The 25,908-nt window shown below is 38.4% G+C and overlaps 1 protein-coding gene across 2 annotated transcripts in view; it reads right to left on the bottom strand.

The window, feature by feature from the left end:
* Window positions 1-12,063: 12,063 nt before the first annotated feature.
* The window catches only part of dock4b (dedicator of cytokinesis 4b), a 118,099-nt gene continuing 104,254 nt past the window's right edge, over window positions 12,064-25,908 (bottom strand). Inside the window, exons 47-52 of one of the 2 annotated variants that reach the window (XM_079818191.1) lie at window positions 24,684-24,765; window positions 22,807-22,913; window positions 20,808-20,880; window positions 20,067-20,162; window positions 18,946-19,007; window positions 12,064-14,888 (exon numbers count right to left, since the gene is read on the bottom strand). In XM_079818191.1, coding sequence (XP_079674317.1) covers window positions 14,466-14,888; window positions 18,946-19,007; window positions 20,067-20,162; window positions 20,808-20,880; window positions 22,807-22,913; window positions 24,684-24,765 — 843 coding nt within the window. In that variant the 3' untranslated portion in view covers window positions 12,064-14,465. The remainder of the gene's footprint in view (window positions 14,889-18,945; window positions 19,008-20,066; window positions 20,163-20,807; window positions 20,881-22,806; window positions 22,914-24,683; window positions 24,766-25,908) is intronic. The other variant, XM_079818192.1, reaches the window with a different exon arrangement.

Genomic DNA, 25,908 nt, shown 5'->3' with positions numbered 1-25,908 from the left:
TTAGGAAGATCCGGAGAGACAACGCGGGTGTTTAGGAGGAAATCTCTGAGCACAATCGATGGACTGCGGGTCTCATTAACATTTGTAAGCACTGATTTTATTGGAAACCCCTCTGCCTGGGATCCTGACCTCGGGAAATCGGTGAACGGCACGTCACCTCATCTGTTAAGACAGAAAGGCCGGGCTCCACAGCGTGGAGTTAATCACCTCAATGTGGCGGCAAGCTGAGAGAGTGAATTCAGATCAATTCATCTCAGATAGGAGGAAGAGACACTGCTCCAGTGGTTTAATACAATACGCATCTAATGTCTTAAAGGTCCGGTTTCACAGACAGGGCTTAGATTAAGCCAGGATTAAGCCTTTGTTCAATAAACACACTCTAAAAAATTATGTGTAGGCTCAACAAACAAAAAAATGACAACAGTTTGCATCCATTTTTTTTGAGTTATGACAACTTTGAGTGAATTTGAGTGTAACCAACAAGTTAGAGGAACTTAATTTGTTTCACAAACACACATTTTTAAATTGCTCCAACCAGAGTTGTGGGGAACCAATTAATCTTATCTATTTCAGTTCTTTAACATGTATATTTAATGAGCAAGTAAGTTATTAACATCACTGCCATTATTACTGCAGTCATTGCTAGTATTTACCTTCATGTATCTACTCTTCAGCACAATGGTAACCACAAAAACTTCAACATGACAAACATAACAGCGTTAAACCATATACCGTAAAAAATTATGGATGACGCAGCTTCATTGACTTCCGCTGACGGGAGTTGAAGCTTTCGGAGGCTCGCACACGGCACTGACATCTTGCGCAGATTTGGGACCGAGTAGTAGTGATCTCGGGACCTGAGTTGCGCAGTAGAGAGCAGGAAGTAGAGGGGCGATTATCAAAAGCCCGCCCACACTCTCACAGATGCAGAACAATTCATTAAGTCGTTGTGAAATAAACAGTTATGAAAATGTAGAAATTAAAGCTAAAGCTCCAATTTCCTCCCAAAAATCCCGAAAAAAGTTACTGCCTTAGTGACCACTTCACTCAGAGAAGCCGTCAATCTCAGCTGTCAATCATGACGTCACACCCCCCATTTTTATCGCATAAAATAACTAACTAAAACTTAACTTATTTAAAAAGCGAACACTTGAAATGAAATCACCGTGATAAAAACGGCCTAAAATGACAGAAACCATCTTTAGGAAACAGTTATTTGAAGTGGATTTTAATTGTTTAGTTTGTCTCACGTCCAGTGTAATACATGGAGAGGTAGGGTTTATGAGCTATACTGGGAACAACCACCGCGGGGCGATGGAGGCGCGTAAGCTTCAGTTTCTGAGAGGAGTGCTGCAGGCTTGCGTTAAACATTAACAGGTCTTTCCCTTCACTAAAAACAAATAAATTAACACTTCATTTAAACATTTAGCTAGCATGATTTCATAATCCCCGCATTTTTGTTGCAAAAAAGTCATATAGCAGAAAGTTGAAAATTTTTCGTTTACTTCACACAAGAGCCGCCATTTCCCCCTATTGCCATGGGAACATTTTGAAGTGACGTAATTACCCGACGTGAACGCTTACGAAAAGCTGCAAACCCCGTGGTGAAACCATAGATATCAGTGAAACCATGATGGAGCACGCAAATTCCCATTTGCCAACAAAAATAACAGCAAAGGACCGCGCAAAGCAGTGTTTCCCGGTGTGTTGACCGATTTCAAAAAACAGCATCATGAAGCTTCGAAGCGTTATGAATCAGTGAGTCGATTCAGCGGTTTGGATCGCCAAAGACACGTATTTCAGCAGTTTGACACGCGATCCGCATCATGAATCGACTCGCTGATTCATAACGCTTCGAAGCTTCATGATACTGTTTTTTGAAATCGGTCATCACTTTATAAGTCGTATACCGTAATACCTTTTATGGGTCTTGAGAGTGCACAGTGCATTGTGCCAATGGAGGCCTTTCTGAGCCATCGGATTTCAACTAAAATATCTTCATTATCTTCACCCGTCTTACGGGTGTCCAACGACATGAGGGGAAGTCATTAATGACAGAATTTTCATTTTTGGGTGTACTAACCCTTTAAGAGATTGCACTTTGTGCATTGGAAGCTCTCAAATGTCTGTTTTGTATAGCTACCTCTGTAAAACAGGAAGTTATTTATTAATTTTTTCAGAAGTTGTTGCATATTCCTTTTTTAAAGCTACAGAACTTGTTTGACTCAATGTTTTGTAAATTTGAGCCATGTGTTTATTAAAGTCTTCAATAAAACAAGATGAGAACTTAAATATTCCCAGCACTTTCTGTGATGTAGTGCTTTTTTTCTCTTTTTCATCAAACCGCAGTTTTTGCATAAATATCCCGTATTTTCCAACGCATCTTTTAAGAAAACTTGCTGCATAATCAAGGATTTTTGCCCGCGACAACCACAAAAAAAAAGCTGCATTTTTCTGGAAGGACTGATTATGTCGTCAACAGAACTTAAAGGTTTAATTAAAACTAATTAGAATTTTTAACTTGCACCCATGCATTATTTAAGTTGTGGTAACAGTTCCCCTGAATTAATTACTTTTAGAGTGCAGCTCAAGCATGCCTGTTAGTCTGGGATAGGTTTAAGCCTTGTCTGTGAAACCAGGCAACAAACGTCAAATTCAATTCATTTTAATTCCATGGTTTTTTGTCACTGACAGTGACATAATATGTCTGGTCTGAAAAAATCCACTTGAATGAATGAAAATCATGGAGGAGTGTCAGGCAGCCAAGACGAGTCGATTTATCTAATCTACTAGCCTGGCGTGGCCATACTCAATTCTAGTCAGAATATGAGTCTGGTACCACTCCATTGAGCTTTGATTATGGGGCGTGTTTCAACCGAGCCAGGAAAGACCTCAATTGGATAGACCCACAACCAATCAGAGCAACGGAGCGACGCGTAACGTTAGTTGTCAAATGTCAACAGAACTCAACTGCACTGTGTTACCAAGTCCGTGTTTTTCTCCATGTCCGCGGGTTGAAGCGACCCCAGTTATGTGATTATATAAACCCAGGAATGCGAATTTTAGCAGGCAAACTTGCCAAAATAACATTTTGCCAACCAAACGCCATTTTTTTCCGGAGAACCCCCCGGAAAGTTAGTTTTGGGCTATAGTATTGAGTAGCAATTGTGCGCGACATTGCAAAAACACTTGGAAACCCTGTCTGCACGCACGCTGGATTAAGTAACGTTACAAGAAAAAGATGAGTGTAAACGATCTTTGCCAGTAATAAAATAATTTAAGGATACACAGAGTACTTACCAACACGATCATCGTTTCTGAGAGAAATAGTGAAGGTGAATGCATATACGAAGTTCTCCGTTTAGGATAAGAGCAAATTCAACCCAAGAGCCTTCGATGACGTGGATGATTACGTTACTGTTGATCATCTGTCCATCATCGTCTAAAGCCCGCCCTGATGATTTCATTGGTCCGAACAGTTTCTGTTCGAGCATAATTCCTCCTCTATGGAGCGAGTCCAGACCGAATTGCCCGAGCAAAACATTTTGTGGGCGGGGCTAAATTCGGCTGGCATCCAGGCTACTAATCTACAACTATTCAAGCGTAATTACATGGTAGCTACACAAACCGGTCCGTCTATGAAGACGTTTCTTAGACCATGAAGCAGCGTTCGGCCATCTCACGTGCATCTTTATGTGTGCGCATACTCTGTGAAAAGTGCTCAAATGCCAAATGATGTGTCATCATTGAATTTGGTCACGGTTCATTCAACTCCATTCACTTCTTTTGGTATAATTCATTGTGATGTACTATAACGCGTTAAAATGCTGAATATACTGCACAAAGCTGTGAATGCATTCACAGGCTTGAACAATGGTTTGAATAAGAAATGAATACATAATACATTGGGTATGATTATAAATGAATATTACATTTTTTTACATTGTCAGATCAATGCATTTTATAGTCCTGCTATTCTGCAACAACTGAACTAGAATTGCTTAAGGCACCGCGCCGCAATTCAAAAATAAATGCCCTGAGCAATATTTAAAAGGAATCTTCCTGCTGTGGTGCAGATATCCACTGGTCTGGGCCATTAGGACCATCTGTAGAGCCACATCTACCTTTAAGTGCTTTTAAATTCAGACAAGCTGTTTGTGCAGTCAATGTTTTTCCTGAAAAATATCAAGGTAATGTTGTTTACCAAGAAAAGCGCTGACGCGTTTGAGTCAAAGAAATCACTGAATGTTCCCCCCGCTGCAGCGTCTGGGAAGTTGTCCTCTTTTTCAGGCCGGTCCTGATGAAAGCCAACAGAGCGACGAGAAAGATTTCCAGCATGCTGAAGCTATAGCAACCCTCTCTCAGTGATGTAACAGGCCTCGGGCAAGGCCAGAAGAGCTCTCTGGTCAGCTTTAAACTACAGCATGAAAACACTCAAAAGCATCAGATATTAAAAGGTATTTTCATGCGTCAACAGGGCTCGAAATCAGAAAACATGCGACTCCAGGAAAAAAAAAATGCTGGGAGTGAATGGCTAGCAAGTGTACAAACCAACTGAGCCAGTGAGTCATCCGATGAACAACTGAGACGTCACTCTTATTCAACAAGAAGAGATTTAAGGCACACGAATGATCCCAGTTTATGATCGTATGTAAAAATGGCTGCTGACTACATGCAATTAAACCAATACAAGAAACAAATAACTTCAAATCTACTAATGTCTCTTATTTTAGCTGGATAAAAGTTCAGCTAAGCAGCCTTGAGAGGGAAAAGAGGATCATTTGCTTTGTTTTTATGTGTGTTTGGATGCAACCAAAATGATTAATATTGTGAAAAGTAAATTGGTGGACGCCATTGGTGGACTGATGTAATAATGATTAACGTTGGCATGAAATGGAAGTTACGCTAGTCTTTTCTTCCCTTTTGTGACGTATATCCAAATGAAACGGCTTCATAAACAAGAAAAAATATAAGGCGGGACTTGAGGAATTTGTCCAATTGATTGGATGGTCATGGTACGCTATTGGTCGATCTCATGTGAGTGACAGGTTGCCCCGCCCTCACACCAGTAAAACACGCCATTAAAGGGGTACTTCAGCGCTGGGAAAAGTAATGTGTATTTAAATTGGGTCATTTATGTAGTAGAAATGTGAAATTATTTTTTTATTTGGTGCCTTCTAAACTGAGAAAAGACTTCTCAATGTCTCATGTGGATGAAAGACAACAACTCCCAGAATGCACTTGCTTCGCTGCCTTACGAGGCCACTCCCAGAGCCATGGCTACTGGTTATCACTTGCCAACCGCGGCTCCACCCCACCGTGGTTTTGACTTTCATAGTAATACAATCATTTCGTTCAGTTAGAGAACAGACACTACAATTAAAAACTGAATGCGTCTTTTCAATAAAGTGTGAGTGAGCCGAACGAAAGTCACGGGACAAATGCAGCAGGAGTCAGATTTCATTCATTACGAGAGCGAAGAGCTGAGCAGAGCTGAGGTAAGCGCGGCCGTCATTCACCACGCGTGTCCAGTCTGGCACGTTTTCAGATCATGCCTATGGAAGCTAAACTTTCATAGGAATTCATTGAACAGTTGAAACACTCACTTTTCTCTGCACCGCTCCATTATGAATGCCCGAGGTCGAGCCCAGTGCATTTACATTCTGTGAGTGAGATCCCCTGTGGGCGGGTTGAAAACATGCGGAACTAGCTCCTTCTACTGGCTGTAGTCTCTAGGCTCTGGACAAAAAATCCTCAGATGACGCAAAATGACGATATTTGCGTCATCTGAGGATTTTTTTCCAGAAAATAAAATGCATAATTCTCTCGTCTCAGGGTGATATGAGGGGGGAAAGTACCATAATATGAATATACTTCTGGGTTTTTACTGATACAAAGCTTAATGCTAAATCACTGAAGTTACCCTTTAAAGAAGAGAAGTTGCTGTAAGAGAGATACGTTTTTTTATTTATTTATTGAAGATTACAAGAGCATATGAATAAATAATAATAATAATGAGATGCATGGATAAATTATGTATAATAATACTGCAATATTCCCCAAAAAAGTAAGAATTGTCCATTTTGATTTCATGGTGCAAGTGAATTAATCTTTTTGGTGAAAAAGAATCAATGTTCCTTTGATGAACTAACATCCCTACCACTACTAGCAAGAATCATTGCAGCAGTTCCGAGTAAAAAAAAAAAAAGACCCATTTTAACGCAGCGTGGTGTAAATATTTCAAAGAGCACAGTTGGTGGTGGTCAGCGGGAAAGAGTCTCGGCAGCTGGTGCCTGGCAGGGCTCTGTGGTGGAGGACGCGACGGAAGCTCTTCCCCATATAAAGACAGATGGAGAGGGTGATTGACCCCAGCACACAACTTCTAGTCAGATATTCATTATTACTAGACTGCCTTTAGCAAGACTTGTGGTTATGAACTAGCTGCATAACTGCTCGTATTGAATGACAAAGGCAAAATATACCATTTTCTTTCAAATTAATGTGCTCATAATCTTTAATTATCATAATTAAAATATCTTCCGCTCACTCTTGCAGAAAAGTCTCTGATGACATGTTTACTGGTGCGAGGACGGGACAACCTGTCACTCAACATGACATCAACCAATAGCAAACAAGACTATCCAATCAATTTCTGATGGGCAAAATCAAGTCCCACTTTACCTTTCTTCTTCTTTAAGAAGCAGTTTCATTTGGAAATAGGCCACATCACAATAGAGTAGAAATGACTATCGCAACTTCCGTTGCTTGCAGACTATTATAGCTTAATGTGCTCTCCATTTAAAGGTGCACTGTGTACATTTTAGCGGCATCTAGTGGTGAGGTTGCGAATTGCAAGCGTCCACCGCTCACCCCTCCCTTTCGCAGCACATAGAGAAGCTACGGTGGCGAGCAAAGATGACAAAGATAAAGATGTACAGATGACAAAGATAAAAAACCGACAAAATGTCGTCTGAGACAACTGAGAGTAGCTAGCGCTCTGTAGAGAATTTTGTCCTTTTAGGGCTACTGTAGTAATATGGCGGCGCAAAATGGCGATTTCACAGTAAGGGGGCTGGCGGTTTATGTAGATAGAAATGGCTCATTCTAAGGTAATAAAAACATAATGGTTCATTATGTAAGGTCTTATACACCACTGAAACATAGTTATGTACTGTATATTATATTGCATTTCTGTCAATAGATCCTCATAAATATTAAACTAAATGAATACATGTAAAAATGTAAATGTACACACTGCACCATTCAATTACAATGCTGTACACGAGATATTCTATCTTATAGGCTCATCTCAGATCAGACTTCCTTACATTAAAGTCACAATGAAATCAAAATGGAAGTTGTTTGGCTTTAGTATGAATATGTTAGCCTTACTGTTATCTATAAGCTAGTGTGCTCCAAAACAAAAATTTGCCTTTAGAAGACGTAAGCTTTCAAAACTTACAGTCTCTCCGCCAATATGGATCAATGATCTTGATCATTCTGCACTTTAGCTTCTCATCAGATTTTCTGTCCAATCAAATGCTCTCTAGTATCTAAAGCATTCTGCCCCCTACAGTATAAATAGACGCTGAAGCTGTGGTTAAAATCAGTCACTTGTTCACACATTTACTATTTTCTACATGGTTAATGGCACATAGTGCACTACATAGGGAACGATTCAGACAGCGTAAATATGCTTTCCATTGGGGCGGATAAAGTCTGGTTTCGTGTTCTGAACCACCTCAGCGAGAACAGTCTGCTCTGGTCCAGAGACACGATAGCACAGAGCGACGCAGACTAGAAAACATTTCTAATCCATTGGAATTCTGCACAAAATGCTATATTTTAAAGCGATATGGAGATTAGGAGGAGAACGGTTAGAGATTAGGAGGAAACTGCGGCTTTACCAAGCTCAACAGCTCTGGCCGAGATGTGATATAAACTAAACGCTATTGGCTATTTTAAAAAAAGGGGAGGACACTGTTTTGAAACAAGAAAACAAAAAAGTTTCAGAAAAAAGGAGAAAAAAACACATCATAATCATAGCTGAAAGGCGAAGGAAAAATTGCTGCATCCTCATTAATTCATTGTGTCTGCTATTTGAGTAATTTACTGAGAAACATAATTAGGTTTAAAACAAAAAAGGCATTTTTAAAGGGTTGCTCTACAGTGGTGCACACTAATGAAAGCTCTTCACAGCGAGATTGTCTCATTTGCTCTTTCATGCCCTAGGAGGGCTGCCAATGGCAAATTGATATCAACACAAATGACATCAAGTTACAAGGCGGCATTGTCCTCGGCAGTCAGACAAACGACAGGGAGGACGGATGGAGTCGCCTCGTGTGAATACGGTATCGATCTTACGGTCACATCGGGGGAGCGAGCGAGGGATAGAGGCAGAGCAGAACGGATTGATTTAGGCTGATGTGTGCTTAATTAAGAAGAGGAATCTTCCACAGACGGGCTTGCGGTTCCTCGCCGACTGCCTGTGTAATTATAAGTCAGCTTCAGTGCTTCCACACCTCCTGTATTCAAGTGCAGGGAAAACAGAGGCAGTATTGACTCAATACAGACAAGACTATCCTCTAATTAGCGAGAGAATTCAAGAAAAGAACAATAAGGCTCAGGTAGAGCCACAGCTGCTGGGTGGAATTTACAAGGATAAAAAGCTCACGAGGATGAAGACGGGAAAAAAAGGCCACTGACGTGCCGTGATACTGACCACAAAACATGGGCAAACATAAGCAGAAAGTCAATACGAGTGGTGTAGGTGGCTCCCTGAGGTGCTCGCATACACAGATACTCCATACCGCGGTAATACCCGAAGAGAAATGAATGAAGTCACTATCTCTGTCACAACCACAGTCACTATTTCACACCAGCCTTCAGGCAGGAAGACATTTCAACTTGAGCTAAACGTGTGTATTAGTCACTGGGTGAATGTCATGAAAACGTCACACAAGCATTTCATTTTATGTATTTTCTCACTTACAGCTCATTAACTGCTAGCTTTAATCCATTTACACTAAGTAGTCCACTCTAGCTTTAGTCTGCTGACTATTGCCTACAAACACATCCTTTCTGATAAAGTGTCATTATTGTTTATAAGACAGCAACTCAATTCCTTTTAATTTGGTGTTAGCATGTGTTGCTAAGCTAACAAAGTTGAAACAAAAATACTTAACACACTACAAACAATTTCAAACGATTTACTATTTTTGAACTAAATGCCTAGATGTGACAGCACCTACGTGTACAATTCACTTTCAACTAAATGACCGTGGGCATATCGTAATGGGTTATCCGTTGTTTGATTGGAAGGGAGGAAACATACCATTAAAATCTGCTATATTTATACTATAGCAGAAAGGAGATGCAACACTTTCGGTCACCGTGGTAAGAGTATGATTGCAGATAATAGACCCTCTGAACAGTTGGGATATATAAAAAAAGACTGAGCTACAAATCCTGCTGTTGAAATAACAATCATATGCCAGGATGACCATGGAGGACGTGCTGTTAGGAGTCGGGGTCGCTGACAAGTGCATACATGCCGTCGAGGTTGCATATGAGCTGCCTAAGGCGAATTGGTTCAACCTTTAGCATTCTCTACCCACAACCACCCACCGCTGGCAGTGAAGTACAGATCAACACTTAGGAAGGCAAGAAAGCCGACTGTTAAATAAGGGTCCACAACGAAGTGGTGATCTTTGAGGGAAGAGTTGGCATCAAAAGAATTGCAGCTTAAGGTCAAACTTAGGAGGGTCATGCAAATGGATGCACATGCCAAACCGAAGGAAGGATGGATGAAGAAGGCCTCTTTATTGGCATACATAACACACCATGTCTCAAGTGCTTCATTTTCCCCTTGTTATATTGTAATTCCCCAATCGATTGAACCATAGTGTCCTCACCGTGAGTGGCCACATTACTGTGGCGTTTCCACTCAGCCTGATGATGGGCAGTTCACTCAAGTGTTTCAAGGTCATGGCCTGGTCAGCAGATTTCTCTCTGTCCTTTTTTGTCTGCTCGGAACCTGTCAAACAAGGATGCAACTGTTAGAATCAAATAAAGGGCATTAGACATGGTCTAAATCATAGTAGGATGCCTATATAGACAGCATCCAAACTGATAGGGAACTTCTCTTGACTTGTCCGCCATCTTGGATCAATCCAATGCAGTCTGGGATTGTTTTTTTTTTCTTTTTCTGGAAAGTATGCTGCCTTGAGCCGTGCTTACATTGAAATTACCTGGAACAATTTGTCCCAGGAATATTTTTGCCCCCAGACCTGATGCTGTCTGCATTTCCATCACGGTCTAAAGTACCATGACAATTAGGCAAATTAGTCCAGCGACGTGGGACTGCGCACGACTATCCAGTTCCCACCTGATTTCGTCCTCCGCATATAAGCTTAATAAAACCTGAACCTCGTCGTCTGCCCATTGGTCATATTTTTTAAACTCCATTGTTGATTAGAATAGAAAACAACTCTTACTGCACGCACCGCAACAGACTTTTAAAAATGGAGGTTGAAATAAAATGCTGCGTGAACTCAACCATTCAGCATGTTCAGCGCCCAAGTCCCAATCCCCGAGTTACAGAAAAAGTATTACCTCGTGAGCAAGGACTTTCTGAGGGGGACATTTTTACACTTAGACCCTAGTGCTTGCAGTTGAAACACAGCGAGTACAACCCCACAACTGTGGTGGAAATGCGGCTTTGGATTTTGGCCAAAATGTTGCTGCTTACCATTTGGAACAGACCTTTTGTCAGTTGCGTACCTTTGATGCCTTCAAATGTCCCATACAGTACCTACAATATAACATCATGTTAGGTGGTCAAGAGATTACGCAGGACTTTCATTTGGATTGGTGGTCTTCTAGAGTGGTTTAAGCATTCCGTTTACCATGTTTTAAAATCATTTTAGACTGATGTGTCCATCACCGTGAGTAGGAGTACCATCATCTCTATTGTGGACAGCAGTCAAAGCATCCAAGTTCAAACACACGGCTCAAATCAAACTTTCTCACACGGAGGAAGGTATGTGAGATACGGTTGCCTACATCAATCCTTCGTTTGATGTTCTGAGAAATCCCCATACGACATCTGCAAGAGTCCTCTACGAGGTCATAACACAGAAAACAACAAACCAACAGAGAGTACGAGAAGGTGGGTAAAGCCGATGGGCAAATCCCAATCAGCCGAAAGCATGAGAGCAGTGATACAGGAAATCAGAGGGATGAAACAGGAAATCTATTATCCATAAGCTGTTTGAAATCAGTCTCTGCCGATGAACCTCGGTCCCAGATGGAAACTCTGTGTTCTTTAGTGTTTCCTGAAGCAGAAAAACACCTTGAGCTTGTGCTATGAAGAGCTCAACCAAGGTAAGGCAACATTAAGACCCGCATTCCTCCTTCCCCAGCCTTTGACCTTGCCAATACATTTACAATTCTCTGGGTGTTTAGCATCTAAATGAGGCACACTTTGGTGGAACAGTTTGCAAAAGTCTTGAAGGAAACATAAAAGGATGGAGCAGCAAAGACTTGGAAAATTCACTCTTGCTCGAGCCCTTCATACACGTTAAGATTTCCCTGGTCCGGAAGACTTCACAATAACAATTATGGTTTTACCTTTCAAATAAACGGTGAATTTCCTTGGAAAAAATCCTCGTCTCAGACTGGGAACAAACTTACCATGACAGAGAGGAGTCTTCAAACATCCCACCACAGCAAGATTGCATTACGTGTGCAAATACAGGTCTTACTGAACAGAGAAAAAAACACATGAATAATGCAACCGGCTCGCTGCACCTGGAGGAATAACAATGAGCTTCCTACTTTTCCGGCGTTATGATCCTTATTAGAGGTCCGATGGGCTGTCATAGAGCTTAATCTGTAAAATACACATACATTATATACATATATAAGCTCTAGTTACATTTCAAGACTATACACAACTTAGTTTGTTGGCATATCCAGCCTGTTAACCTGCACTGAATAAAGAGAAATTGATTCCACACAGACATGAGTTAACCTTTCAAGAAAGGAACGCAATGAGCTGTTGAATCAAAATGTTGCTGGAAATGTTTATTAGACAGGAAGTCATTAGAATGTAAATGTGTTAGGCGCTTTCTCAACCTCATTTTCCCTATGCTCACAAAATACATAAATATTTGACATTTATCATCTTAATTTGCTGTTCAAACATTCAAAGCTGTAAATTTGTTATAGCTACACTTCTTCTGTTAAAAACATGTTATGTACAATAGACAAGATATTGCATTTGGCATAATTACAACAATTGTGTTATTTCATTTACATTTTTCTCAAGTACTGATTTTTGTGAATGCCATCATCATCTGGCATTCGCAAAACAAATCCGAGTCTCATAAAATGTGACCGTAAAAAGGAGAAAATCAAAACAGTACTCAGTTAATTTAAGAATTAATAATAAAGAGAAAACGAATGAGGACGTTTACTGCGTTAGACGATCACATTTACAATAGTTGGTCTCTCCGCTTCTATATTTCGCCACGATTTCATTTGCAGGGCCATACAGAATCGTAAACTTGGCAACATTTGGACGACAAATGAAATTTGCATGCAAAATGCACAGACATTCCTAAACACTTCAGCAGATTTTACACTGCTATGCACTGTGCAACTGTGTTGGAATCTATAGAAGCGTCTATGCATGTTTAATAATTCTTCAAATAGGTTGCACTCTACCTGCATTTCGTACAGGTAAATGAAACATGAGGTCAGGGAAGGTGCAGTCCAGAGGTGCCAACACAGATTCGACTGGAACGCATCAATTCAGATTAAAAGTGTGAACAGGAATGGCAGCCCTTATTGCCCAAATGGCAGCTTGAGTCTCTGTAATGCCCTAGGTAGATCAAGTACCTTTTATATGACGCTTTTTTACCAGGCTATATCACTTTGTCTCACTGTCTTTCAGACAACCAGCAGCCGTATGGTAACGCAGTGCCGTAAAGTGGTCCGGTGCACCGTTGAATCCTTGTGAAGTCTATTACAGTGGATGTCTAATGCTTCATTTGCATCCTAATAAAGCATCTTTGAGTTCAAGACATCCATTTTCCTTACAGCCCACCTGTTCCTTTGGCACAACACTTGGCAAAACTCCACAAAAGTATATCTCCATTTACACTGCGTAGGCATGTGTGCCCTGCATGGAAACCCTTGTTAGGAATTATTCAGACCGCCTACACAGCTTCTAATCATTCAGACCCCGAACTCCAAAGAAACCAAAAGAAACTATCAAAGAAAGCCCATATCGCCCACAATTGCGCTCCAATTACACAAATGGGCCGGAGGTACTACTCTTGATTACACTCACATTAAATTTCACATAAGTCAATGCAAAGGTACAGTTCATATGGTGAAGGTTTTCTGATTTGTCTAACCCATGAGAGCTCTTTGATTTTTAGTAATAAGAATAGAGACTATGGTAACTTGGTCTTACAAAAGCAGCGACCTTTCTAAAGGCCTATTCACACCGAGTGCAAACTTGTAATCCCCCCCCCCCCCCTTTGGACCGCAAAGAAGAGCTTTTTTTGTTTCCTGAGCCACCGCTGCAACAGTTTAGCACATTTAGTTAACCAGTGTAATGCCATTGAACATAGGACTAATGTCATCTTTGTACACCCCTTTTTGAACACGAAAATGACATAGTAGTTCATAAACCCTTTGTACCACAGACATAAACCTGGTTTCCTTTGAAATTCCACTAACAAATGTGCATATATAATAAATGTGCATAACCATAAAGCCACAGGGCAGATGGGGATTTGTGCAAGAGTGCCGTTTTAGTCGCCTCACTAAATGCAAATCTGCACTACATTATATTATTTTCCCCACACTTTATGGACTTTATGAAGTGAAAGATTCCAAAGATTCAGATTCAGAATGCTGTACTTTCTTTTAAAACTTTTGTTCTAATATTTTATTTCACCACACATTTCTCTCTCATTCGGTGCGAATAGGCCTTAGACTCAAAAGAAAATGCAATCTTGAAAATTTTGTGCTAACGTTAATATAGAGGACTTCTAGCACCTTTTGTCCATTTAAAATTACAAAGTACTTTTAATCGTGCACTTCTCATTGATAAAAAGACTCTTAAGGCAAAAAATGTCTTGTATCAACTACTATAAATACACATTAGCATTGATAAATCTATGAAAAATCTGAGAAAATACCATGGTACTAAGTTCTGTTTAGAGTTAATTTACGGCCTTGGGTAATTTGACAAGCGAACCTATAATTTCGAACCTAAAAAGTGCATAAAATGCAGTCATCCCCTGTATCTTCTCTGGCTCTAAATATATATTTATATATTAAAAATATTCCACAGTCTATTTATTTTAGAACCGGGAGTTTATAATTGTAAACCCAGGGAGGTTAAGTGTAAAAGTGCAAATGGTGGGGCTGGTGTGAGGGGCGCACCGTTAGAGCTGTGAGACTTTCCTAGGAATGGGTCGGGGTCTGGGAAACTGGTCGGATCGGCGTGGTTCAGTGTCTTGTCTTCGGATCTGGTGCGGTTTGGGTGGAATGGGTGGCGCGTCAATGCTTGGAGGAATTGACAAGCTCGGTGGAAGCGGGACCTGCCTGCGGAGGTTGTTCCGCTCATGCATGCTGTAAGGAGGCGGGGTCTTGCTCTCCCGTCGAATGAGCTCGTCTGAGCCGCTGGAGGCGGAGTTTGGGAAGGCGTGGTCAGTGGGTGTGTTCTCAGTTCCGGAGGCCTCAGAGACGCTACAGCGACTGAGGGACGAGATGCCGCTGCTGTAGCTTCCAGAAAGCACCGGAGAATTTGACACCAACCCTGTAGTTTGGCACTCTGTGGGCGAAGGGGTGAACGGAGGCACAGAGTTCTACAAATACAAGACACACACAGATCGAAAGAAAAATGAGTCTCTGGGCCACAATGCAGTTAGCAAAAGATAAGTGACCTCTATCTACAAGAAGGAATAAAGAAATTCTTAATAAAGAAACCATCATCTATAGAACAGAAGTAGCAGTCTAAGCAACAGTCCTGCCTCGAAATCAAATCTGTATACTGGAAGGCCAAAGCACAATATATTGCAATTTTGGCTGTATTATTTTGAGGCAATTCTGTCTCTTTTCATTATGAAAATATTTTCTAAGCAATTAAATCCAAAACTAAGATGGCAGCTGTTTCTGGTGAGATAATTAAGTTTTATGCTGTTGACTATGCAGTGTTAACATGTGGATATTGTCATGTCCATTCAATCTTTAGAGGTTATATATACTAGTGGGTGCAGGACACTATAGTTCATTTATGTAAGTGAGGATGGCAAAATAAAGCAAACTGTGACATATTATATCCAAAAATTCTTCATACAGTGGACTACCAGTAAAATGTATAAAAATTTGGGACCAAAATTATGGACACTTGGACCTGAATAAGTGTTTTTTTCTTTAATTGCTAATGCGACCTTTTACACCACAGATTAGGGCTGTGCGATTTTGAAGAAAAATGCGATATGCAATACCTTGTTAAATAATGCGATATTCGATATGCGATACAATATTGCTTTAAGTGTGTAAAATCTATTTAAATTATATAAAAAAAAATTAAGAAATAAGAATTAAACCATGCATGCGTTTCATATTCTTTCTGGGAAAAGGAAGCATCGCTACAACTTCTGAAAGTGACCAGCAGTGACAAAGCAAAAAAACATGTAAAAAAATGTAATGCCAATATTTAAATGCCAAAAACTCTTTGCTTGACTTGGTAAGATATAGTTATATCAACCTAAAACTTAACATCAAGAACATCCAGGTAAACAAACACATCTGAACTAGGGGTGGACGATGATTTTTGTTATTTTAATTTATCTTTGTTATTAAAAATAAGAACTAAAAACAGTAGTCTTCACATTAATTTCATATACACTGATACATAATAAAGCGACAAAGGTTATTCAGCCAATAGCACAGTGATTTTCTCTTTTTCTTTTGTTGTTTGACAGACTGCGGCAGGTTTACTGTATTAGCAGGCTGTCACTTTAAGACCAATAATGCATGGATCCTATTGACACGCACTCGGTTTCTTTCCCCCAATGATATTGTTCACTTAAAGACTGTGTTTACATGAATATTCATCAAGACAGCCATTTTGACATAACTGTGTGTGTATTTGACAGTTCGAGTGTGTAACAAGGCATGAAACAGAACTGAAGGGATCACACGCTTTCAGAGAGGCGGCTTGTGCGCACGTTTAGGTGTGTGTGTCAGACAGCGCGAGACGGCAAGGAGTTGTTTTTCGCAAGTTATTGCATTTAATAACTCTTTTTAATGTCAAGCAAGTCACATAAGTAACAGTCGTGTGCTCAGTCTATTCTCTGCTATATGCATTAACCTAAAATGTACACTTTTCACAATGTTGAAGTAGCCTATTAAAATCATTCAGATATATTCGCAAAATTATATATATATATATATATATATATATATATATATATATATATATATATATATATATATATATATACACACACACACTTTGTTTACTGAAAAAGCTACATTTCTTTGTATGTACAATATATTGGTAGCAGATTGTTATTAACCAATATTAAAACTGAAAATGTGTTGGTATAATATAATTTGATGCTGGATGTATATTGGTGAATGTTGGATATTTAATTGTGCATGCTCATTTCTTCAAAAACACTGTACAAAAAATTATATATTCATGTATGTGGCCGGTCATGCTTGTGTGTGATGTGTCACATGGTATAGGTTCAGGCATGAGACTATTTCTGGGGCAAACAACCGTACACAGGTGGTCACGCAGGTTAGGCTTTCAATTTTTGACCCGCTGACCGCACTTCCTTCAGGAAATTCACCAGCACTAGTGCCGAGATCTCCTCCCATTCGAAACTCTGAGTAGCTTGACAGATTTCAGAGTTTTATTAGATGAACGCATGTGCTTCGCTGAATCCTAGGTGACGAATCAATATTTGGCACGAGACAGGAATTCAAGGAAGTGGCAAGGAATGCAATTGTCAACATGAGATGCAATGAATGAGACGGCGTCGAGTAGGAGTTTCTGAGAAGCCATTAGAGAGGTGCTCGGCTTTAAAGGCTGTTAGTCTGAATGAATGTGCTTTTATTTCAAACCTGAATACACTCACAGCAACGTAAAAGAGAAATGGCATAAAGGTACATTGATAACTGCAGCTCCAACCTTTTTCAAGGTCTGTGACCCTTCTTTAACTTTTATTCCCTTTGAAGAAAAATACTGTGGTTCCTGGTACTCTGCAATATGGATACCTGCTTTTTCAGTAGAGCTCAGTAATACGTTCAATTTACAGTCCAGTTGGACTGACAGCAGGAGGGTAACATTTTTAATATTTTCACGAATGATGAAATTCACAACTGATAGCATAAAGAATACTAAAGCTGGTCAATAAGGCATCATAAAAGATACATTATACGTTCTTAAAATAATAATAATAATAATAATGTAAAACATAGATTGGATGAAAGATACAGTAAAGGACAAAAGTGATGTCTGGAGGGGATATTTGTTTTTAAAATGACCCTACAAGTTTCATTTAAATTCATTTAAATTAAGTTTAATTAAATTAAGCCATCAACATATGAGGAAAATATTTAATATTTTTTAAACAGGCCTTGGTTAAGGTATTTATCTGAATACTATTTGGCAAATAAACGGCAAACTACAGCTACAGATTTTATTTTACTATGGGAAAAAATGCATTGAATAACAAAGAAAAAGAAAAAGCTTACATTGACTACAACATAATCAGTTATTAATGTGGAATGTTTCATTGTGTTATCACAAATAAAACAATTGACTCAAAGCAGAAGTATGCAATATGCTTTCAAAATCTTTAAAATAATTGTACATTTTTAATAATATTTGAATAAAGGGTGAAGATGTCAATTTACCTGGGCTGGACACCACTTTTGGCCACTACTGTACATAAGTTAGGGGAGTAAAGATTTATATATTTCGAAATATTTTATATTTAATAAATATCTAAATAATATAATTACTTTTGTAGTCATTTTAGAGGTTATTTTTTTCACAGTTAAAATGACTGTTTAAATGAATGGTTTATGTTGCTTCATAAAAGCCTATATGAGAAGTTTATAGTGCATTTAATGCATGGTATAATTTTTTGGTATCATATATAGGCACAGCGTTGGACCCAAAACTAATGATACAGGGAGATAAAGCGGGCAAAATTCAAAAGTTTGGGGTTGGTAAGATTTTTAATGTTTTTGAAAAAAGTATCTTATGCTCACTAAGGCTGCATTTATTTGGTAAAACATAATTAAAATAAAGAGAGAAATATTGTCAAATTTAACATCTGTTTTCAGTGTCACGTGATCCTTCAAAAAACATAATAATATTGTTTTGGAGCTTGGAAAAAGTTTCAACATTATAATTTCAACAAATAATATTTTTCAGTATTATTTGATGGACAGAAAGTTCAAAAGAACAGCATTTATTTGAAAAAGAAATATTTTGTCACTTATTATGAACTTAATGTGTCCTTGCTTAGTAAAATAATTAAATATTGACCTCAAACTTTTGAATGGTAGTGTAAATATAGGGCTTTCCACTGTAGAGTTGTTACCAGAGTTATTTGATATACACAATCTTGGAGTAAAATGATTGTGCCGCCATTGCGATGAAAGACTTTCAGATTGATTCGTGGATTCTGCACAGGATTACTGCCATGTACGAACTGCTCAGGACTGGAGTGAACACACACACAAACAGTGCCCCTCTGTCTAATCATGGGCCCAGTTGGATCGACTAGAGCCTGACCCAGTTTAGACATCCTGAATAGAGTCCCAAGACACTACAGTAAACACTGTACATCAAAGGTCACTTCACAAAACACCCTAGACAACAAGAAAAGGTCATACCTTCTGAGGCGAGCGTGATGTCATCACAGGGGACTGTGATCGTGTAGTCTTGGCGGGAGATCCTATTAAAGGACAACAAAAGTCAATCTACTTCACTTGATACAGGAGCTTGGGACAGTAAACATGGTCACGGCTGTCTATTAATCAGGGAAACGCTTTGCCAAGGTCGGTCGGCAAATGCAAAACAGTTTAACCGGTGCTTTTCCAGGACAACAGCCTCAATTACAGTCCACTGACGTAGACACTTAAAAAGGTCACTTCATACATTTTTATTATGCAATTTGATCTTTGGAAAGTGTCAAAAAGAGTCAAAATGTTATTTAATTGACACTAGTTATAGTTCTGAAAGTTACTTCATACTAACAACAATAATATTCATTTATTAGTTTACATTAAAACAATTTAATACATAATTTAAAAAAAAATACAATAAATACACCATTTATAGTTCTGGAAGTATAATAAACACACACACATATATTTACATATACATACAAATACATACATACATACGTGTGTGTGTGTGTGTGGGTATGTATGTATGTATGTATGTATGTATGCATGTATGTATGTATGTATGTATATATATATATATATATATATATATATATATATATATATATATATATATATATATATAGCTATAAAAATATAGTAAGTATAGTAATTATAGTTCTAAAAAAATCTTAAAATGTATAAAATATAAAAGAATAATATAAATAAATATGTAAAAAAAAATGAAATTTGAAGACAGCGCAAAAAAAGAGAATGCAGACCAACATCTAAAAGGTAATGAAGCAGAAATGGTGCAGATTGAGGTTTAAAGACACGTCATGCAGTTTAAAGACAGAAATGCAGTGAGAAAGCTCAAAGAATGATTATAAACAAAAGAGTGTGTGAGAAGGATCCTGCTGTTACTTTTCTCATTATATATATGCCGAGATTATCATCAAACGATGCGTCCGACTGGCAGCCCTCATGATACAGGGTGGTGTAGAAATTAAGACGAGCAAGAAACCAGGAGACTTTAGAGCAGAAGAGAGGAAGATCTGAGAGTTAAAAGGCTCTGGAAACGTCTATGTCAGTCTATAGGATCGGTCGAAGCAGATTTCTTTCGTTACCTGTGTATGGTGGTCTAGGAGGAACAGGGGGGCCCTTTCCATTAAAATCATAGAGCGGCGTGTCTAGACTCCAGCTACTAGGTGCAGGTTTCACCACTTTCACACACAAAACATGCATTTCAGGTACATTCAGTCAACACAACTCAAAATACAATGCCCAGTAGCGTTGTATGACTGGCAATAGCAAATAGAAAATCACAGTTTGGCTGGACTAGGGTGTAAAAGGATGGACCAACTACAACGTCCTGTCTCAACAACAAGAAATATGCCAAGTGAGGAAAGAAAATTGTGTTTATCCTATCTTTAACATTTATTTTTTTTGTGTCTTATACAGAACCAAATATTCAATATCCAAAAAAATCCAGACTTTTCTCCCCTTTAATTTAAAATTAAAGACATAGTTTACTCACATGAAGGAAAAACTAAACGTTGGCAATGTCTTTGCAAGTCAACGTAACCCACTACCAGCTAACCGTCGATTTAAATAACTTGGATGAACAGATTAAATAAAAAAAAATTATGAATACATCCTTAACATCTTCCTGTCAATCAGAATAAGCATAAGTCTGTTCATGAACCTCTTTGGTGGTCCAGTCACAGCTGTCACAACGCACAGGAACTGAGAGTTGTCGGTTAGCATCAGATTTAGCGTGCTGACCGCGAGACCCCCGTCATTTCAGACCACCCTCTTCACAGCAGGGTGAAGACTGAAGATTCATACGCTCACATGCACATGCTCACCTTTGTCGGGGATAGAGATGTTGGGGTCACTGCGAGGCAAGGAGGCATCGCCCGCTGGGTGTGGGACCGGCCTCTGTGAAAGAGATTCACGTCACATGAATGCAGTTGTGATTTCAGTTGAGAGAATATTCAGTGATTACTGTAGGTTACTAATGGTTTGTATAGGCTATAGGTTTACAATGGAAATATCAGTTACATTGCTTTCTACTGTACATATATATATACACACACGTGTGTGTTAATATTAGACATTCACGTTTATAATAGATACGATTGTGAAAGCTTCTTACACAGTTTATACCTCATTTATGATGATTTTACATTAGGGAATTGAAACGGATGTAATTTATCTCCCTATTCAAATTTACTGCTCATTTTGATATGGGAATTCTGGTAATTCTCAATTTAAATTAAGCCTCAATTACGAGAAATAAAGTCTTAAGTGCGAGAAATAAAGTTTTAATTATGAAAAATAAGGTTTTAATTGCGAGTAATAAAGTGTCAACTGCGATAAATAGTTTAAATTACGAGAAATAAAGTGTCAACTGCAATAAATAGTTAAAATTACGAGAAGTAAAGTCTCAACTGCGATAAATAGTTTAAATGATGAGAAATAACATCTCCATTGTGATAAATACCTTCAATTACCAGAAATAAAGTCTCAACTGCGATAAATAGCTTCAATTACGAGAAATAACATCTCAACTGCGATAAATAGCTTAAATTCGAGAAATAGTCTCAACTGCGATAAATAGCTTAAATTCGAGAAATAAAGTGTCAACTGCGATAAATAGCCTCAATTACGAGAAATAACATCTCAACTGCGATAAATAGCTTTAATTATGAGAAATAAAGTCACAACTGCGATAAATAGCTTAAATTCGAGAAATAACGGCTCGACTGCGATAAATAGCTTCAATTACGAGAAATAAGTTTCAACTGCGATAAATAGCTTCAATTGCAAGAAATAAAGTCACAACTGCGATAATAGCTTAAATTCGAGAAATAACGTCTCGACTGCGATAAATAGCTTAAATTACGAGAAATAAAGTCTCAACTGCGATAAATAGCTTTAATTATGAGAAATAAAGTAACAACTGCGATAAATAGCTTACAATCGAGAAATAGTCTCAACTGCGATAAATAGCTTCAATTACGAGAAATAAAGTCTCAACTGCGATAAATAGCTTTAATTATGAGAAATAAAGTCTCAACTGCTATAAATAGCTTAAATTCGAGAAATAACGTCTCAACTACGATAAATAGCTTCAATTACAAGAAATAAAGTCTCAAATGCGATAAATAGCTTCTATTGCGAGAAATAAAGTCACAACTGCGTAAATAGCTTAAATTCGAGAAAGTCTTAACTGCGATAAATAGCTTCAATTACGAGAAATAACATCTCAACTGCAATAAATAGCTTAAATTCGAGAAATAAAGTGTCAACTGCGATAAATAGCCTCAATTACGAGAAATAACACCTCAACTGCGATAAATAGCTTCAATTACAAGAAATAACGTCTCAACTGCAATAAATAGCTTCAATTACGAGAAATAACATCTCAACTGCAATAAATAGCTTAAATTCTAGAAATAAAGTGTCAACTGCAATAAATAGCCTCAATTACGAGAAATAAAGCCTCAACTGCGATAAATAGCTTTAATTACGAGAAATAACGTCTCAACTGCAATAAATAGCCTCAATTACGAGAAATAACGTCTTAATTCTGTTGATTCCCTGGAAGAAAATTGTGATATGAGCTGATGATGTTGCTCAAACTTCTGCAAAGATACTTAACCTCACTTCTCGTTTCTTGACTAATAACATTCCTGAGACACATTAGTTTCATCTGGTCGTTTTTACAGATGCAATAAACACAAATCTTACAATGAAGAAGTCTAAGAGGAGTAAACCCACCAATACACATCAACCGAAGACTGTTCGAATGTTTGGCATCTAAGGAATATTAAAACGCTGATATTATAATCATCTTCATACCTGTGTGGGATCCAGGGGGTTTGGATATATGGCGCTGCAGGGTCTCTCTCTCGGTGAGAGGCAGTTCTCTCGGGAATGCTTGTGTTTATCTGACAACTGTGGAGAACCTGTGAAGGGTGAGCAAGGGTGTGATTTCAGTTGCAAACCAACATGAATGCTCAAATGAGTCCACACACACACACACACACCAACACACAGATAAAAAAGACATAGATCTTGCTCTCATTTCTTTGCCAACCAGCCAGCACATGAAATAAAGGCTGCTTCTCGTCTCTCCCTCCTGCTAGGGCGAGAATTGTGCAGTTGGGGTGACAGAAGGCTATTTCGCAGGAAGAGATAGACTACCAGGCGTGGGGTGCGGCCTGAACCTGCTCAGAACACTAACATCCTCCTCCAGCACAGGACAGAAGGCCATGGCTCCCTTATGATAGCCATCATCAGTCTAGAGTTCTTCAAGCAGCATTTTATGCAGTCTGTAATTCTACAGAAGCGCTTCCCGTCTGCCGCTGCTTTATGGGGTCTCTATGAGAGGCAGGAAGGGCTGCCAAGGGGAGACTATAAGATTACATAAATGTCTCCATACATATTCCCATTTTTATGACCTGTGTCCGCACGTAAACATGCTGGATGGAGGGAGATAAGAGGCCAAGGAAGAGCGGAGAAGAGAGAGAAACAGAGGGGAGAGTTCTGCTATATATCAGGATGCCGGCTTTCTGTAACCCACAGTAAAATAGCATTAAATGGGCCATAAACTTCACTTCTGTAGCATTTTATTTTTAACTCAGAAGTCTGTTTATAATGGAGTCCTGTTTCTGAATAAGAAGAAAAAGCTTAAATTAAGAAAGTCAAAGTTTCAATTACAGCAAATAAGAACAATCATAATTTACCAGCATTAAAACATACCATAAATAAAATACCAGGAAAAAGTCATACGTCCTAAGAAATAATTCACATGTAAGATGTCGCATTTTGAAATATGAAATATATGAGAAACATAATTACAAGAGACGATAGCTAGAAATTAAGACTCAAATACAACAAATGAAGTTGCAATTACCGGAAAAAATACTTACCAAATTGTTTTAAAGTCGCAAATACAGTTACATGTAGTAACTGCAGTAATAGCCATACATAATGCATAATTACATGCAACTAACCCTAAACCACACCCTAATCCTAACTCTATAGTAAGTATGTGCAGTTAATTATTACTCAGTACAACACCCACACCTTAAAATAAAGTATAACCAAAATTCCAAATTGTGTCCAAATTTTGAAATAGATGAAAATGAGAAATAAAGTTGAAATTATGATAAATAAAATTGCAAATATGAAGACTCAATTATGAGAAAAATACTCACAATTTTGAGTCCAAATTGTAATATAGTTTACAAAAAGATAGGTTAAATTGTGAAATACAATATCTCAAATACTAGAAATAAAGTCATTAGACGCAATAATGATAAACACAGTTCAAATTGTGATATAAAGCATCACATTGGGAAATAGAATGTCTCAAATATTAGAATGAATAACAATTGCCGTTTTTTATTTTCTGGTCCATTATGGTCCAAAACAGCTTCCATAATTTATTAATGTTACTTGAGATATCTTGCATCAAAATGTTTTAAATGTCCCCTTTCTAAGCCTGTCAAAAAATGCTTAATGCAAGTATAAAAATGCAGAAATTGCTTGGTCAGTGAATTGCAAGCACACAGTCCGTTGTACATATTTAACATGAGTTCTTGTGTTACTGTGCCGCATTAAACCTCAGCAGCTTTGCTGTGTGAACAATGCAGTATGTCTACATCAAGCTTTTATTTCAAAAGAGCAAAGGTTTGGAATGGCTGCTTTGAGTGCAGACAGATTCTTCTCACCTCTGGCACTGGACGGAGCCGAACTGGTCACGTTGGGAGAGGCCGAGTGATTGGAACTGAGACTTGAGGTAGACGGACTTGGCTGAAAAGAGAAGAAAACGTGAGAAACATAAGAAAGAGCACACAGTTTTCTGTACTTATAATATTAACGCAGGGCTCCAGAGTGCGACTAAATGGTCGCATTTTGCGACTAAAATTTGAGAGTGTGCGACTGAATTTTACATCCAGTCGCACATGTGTGACCAGTAAATTTGCCTGCTGTCGGTACTGGAGAAATTAAGAAAATACACTTACTAATTATAATTGATAGACGTTATGTCTGGCAAATTCTATCTTTGCCAGCCGTTTCTATATGAGATAATATTAAATAATTTGTCCGTGATGCATTTTTGCCATTCGCAATCCAGAAGAGAGAGAAAGAGAAAGCGAGCGAGAGCTCTTTCACGTGGAGCTCGAGCGCACACAACACCACAGTCAGCTTAATGAGTGACGATGGCCAAGAGAACTACACAGAAGTTTAGTCTGCTTAAACTTTAGGGATGTGCTGTGATATTAATCTAATTTTATTTTTGATTTTGGCTTCCAAGAATTATAACAAGATGATATGAGGTAAAACTTTTCCTATAGCCGTGTTCCGTCGAGCTCATCCTTCCCTTCACAGCTGCGCTGTCATTTCTCCTTAAACCTACTAAACGTCAGATTCAGTGATTGTTGTAAACTGCAGTCTCTCTACTGTTGCTAAACTGCGGGATGTGTTTGATAATAAAGAGTTATTAAATGCACAATAATCCGCGCAAGAGACGCTGTTTCCAACTTCAAGGCGGCTTATGTGTGTGTGCTGCGAAATGGACCGACTTGCACTTAATATTTTAGGCTCCGCGTGCGCGTCTAAACCATCTAATAAACAACAAATAAATACAAAAATTGACCGGATTGGAGAGTAGTTATTTTAACAGTTTATATCTTAAATGGGCGTAAATAGTTCGGAGAAATAGGAGAATATGATATTATTAGTTCTACATTCGATCGGTCTTAAAGGGGCAGCGTCTAATAAACCTGCTGACGATTGAGCCATTAATTCGAATCGAACAAAAGGCAAATAGAAAATATTCATATCTCTTGAATTAATAACTTTAGCTTTTATAAGCATTAATCTATCAATTTATACAGTGAAAACTATGCAGTGTTATTTTACATTTCATTACTTTATTAGATTTCTTTGTAG

The sequence above is a fragment of the Gobio gobio genome, assembly GCF_949357685.1.
Source record: "Gobio gobio genome assembly, chromosome: 5".
NCBI classification, from domain to species: domain Eukaryota; kingdom Metazoa; phylum Chordata; class Actinopteri; order Cypriniformes; family Gobionidae; genus Gobio; species Gobio gobio.
This window is presented reverse-complemented; position numbering and strand designations above follow the sequence as displayed.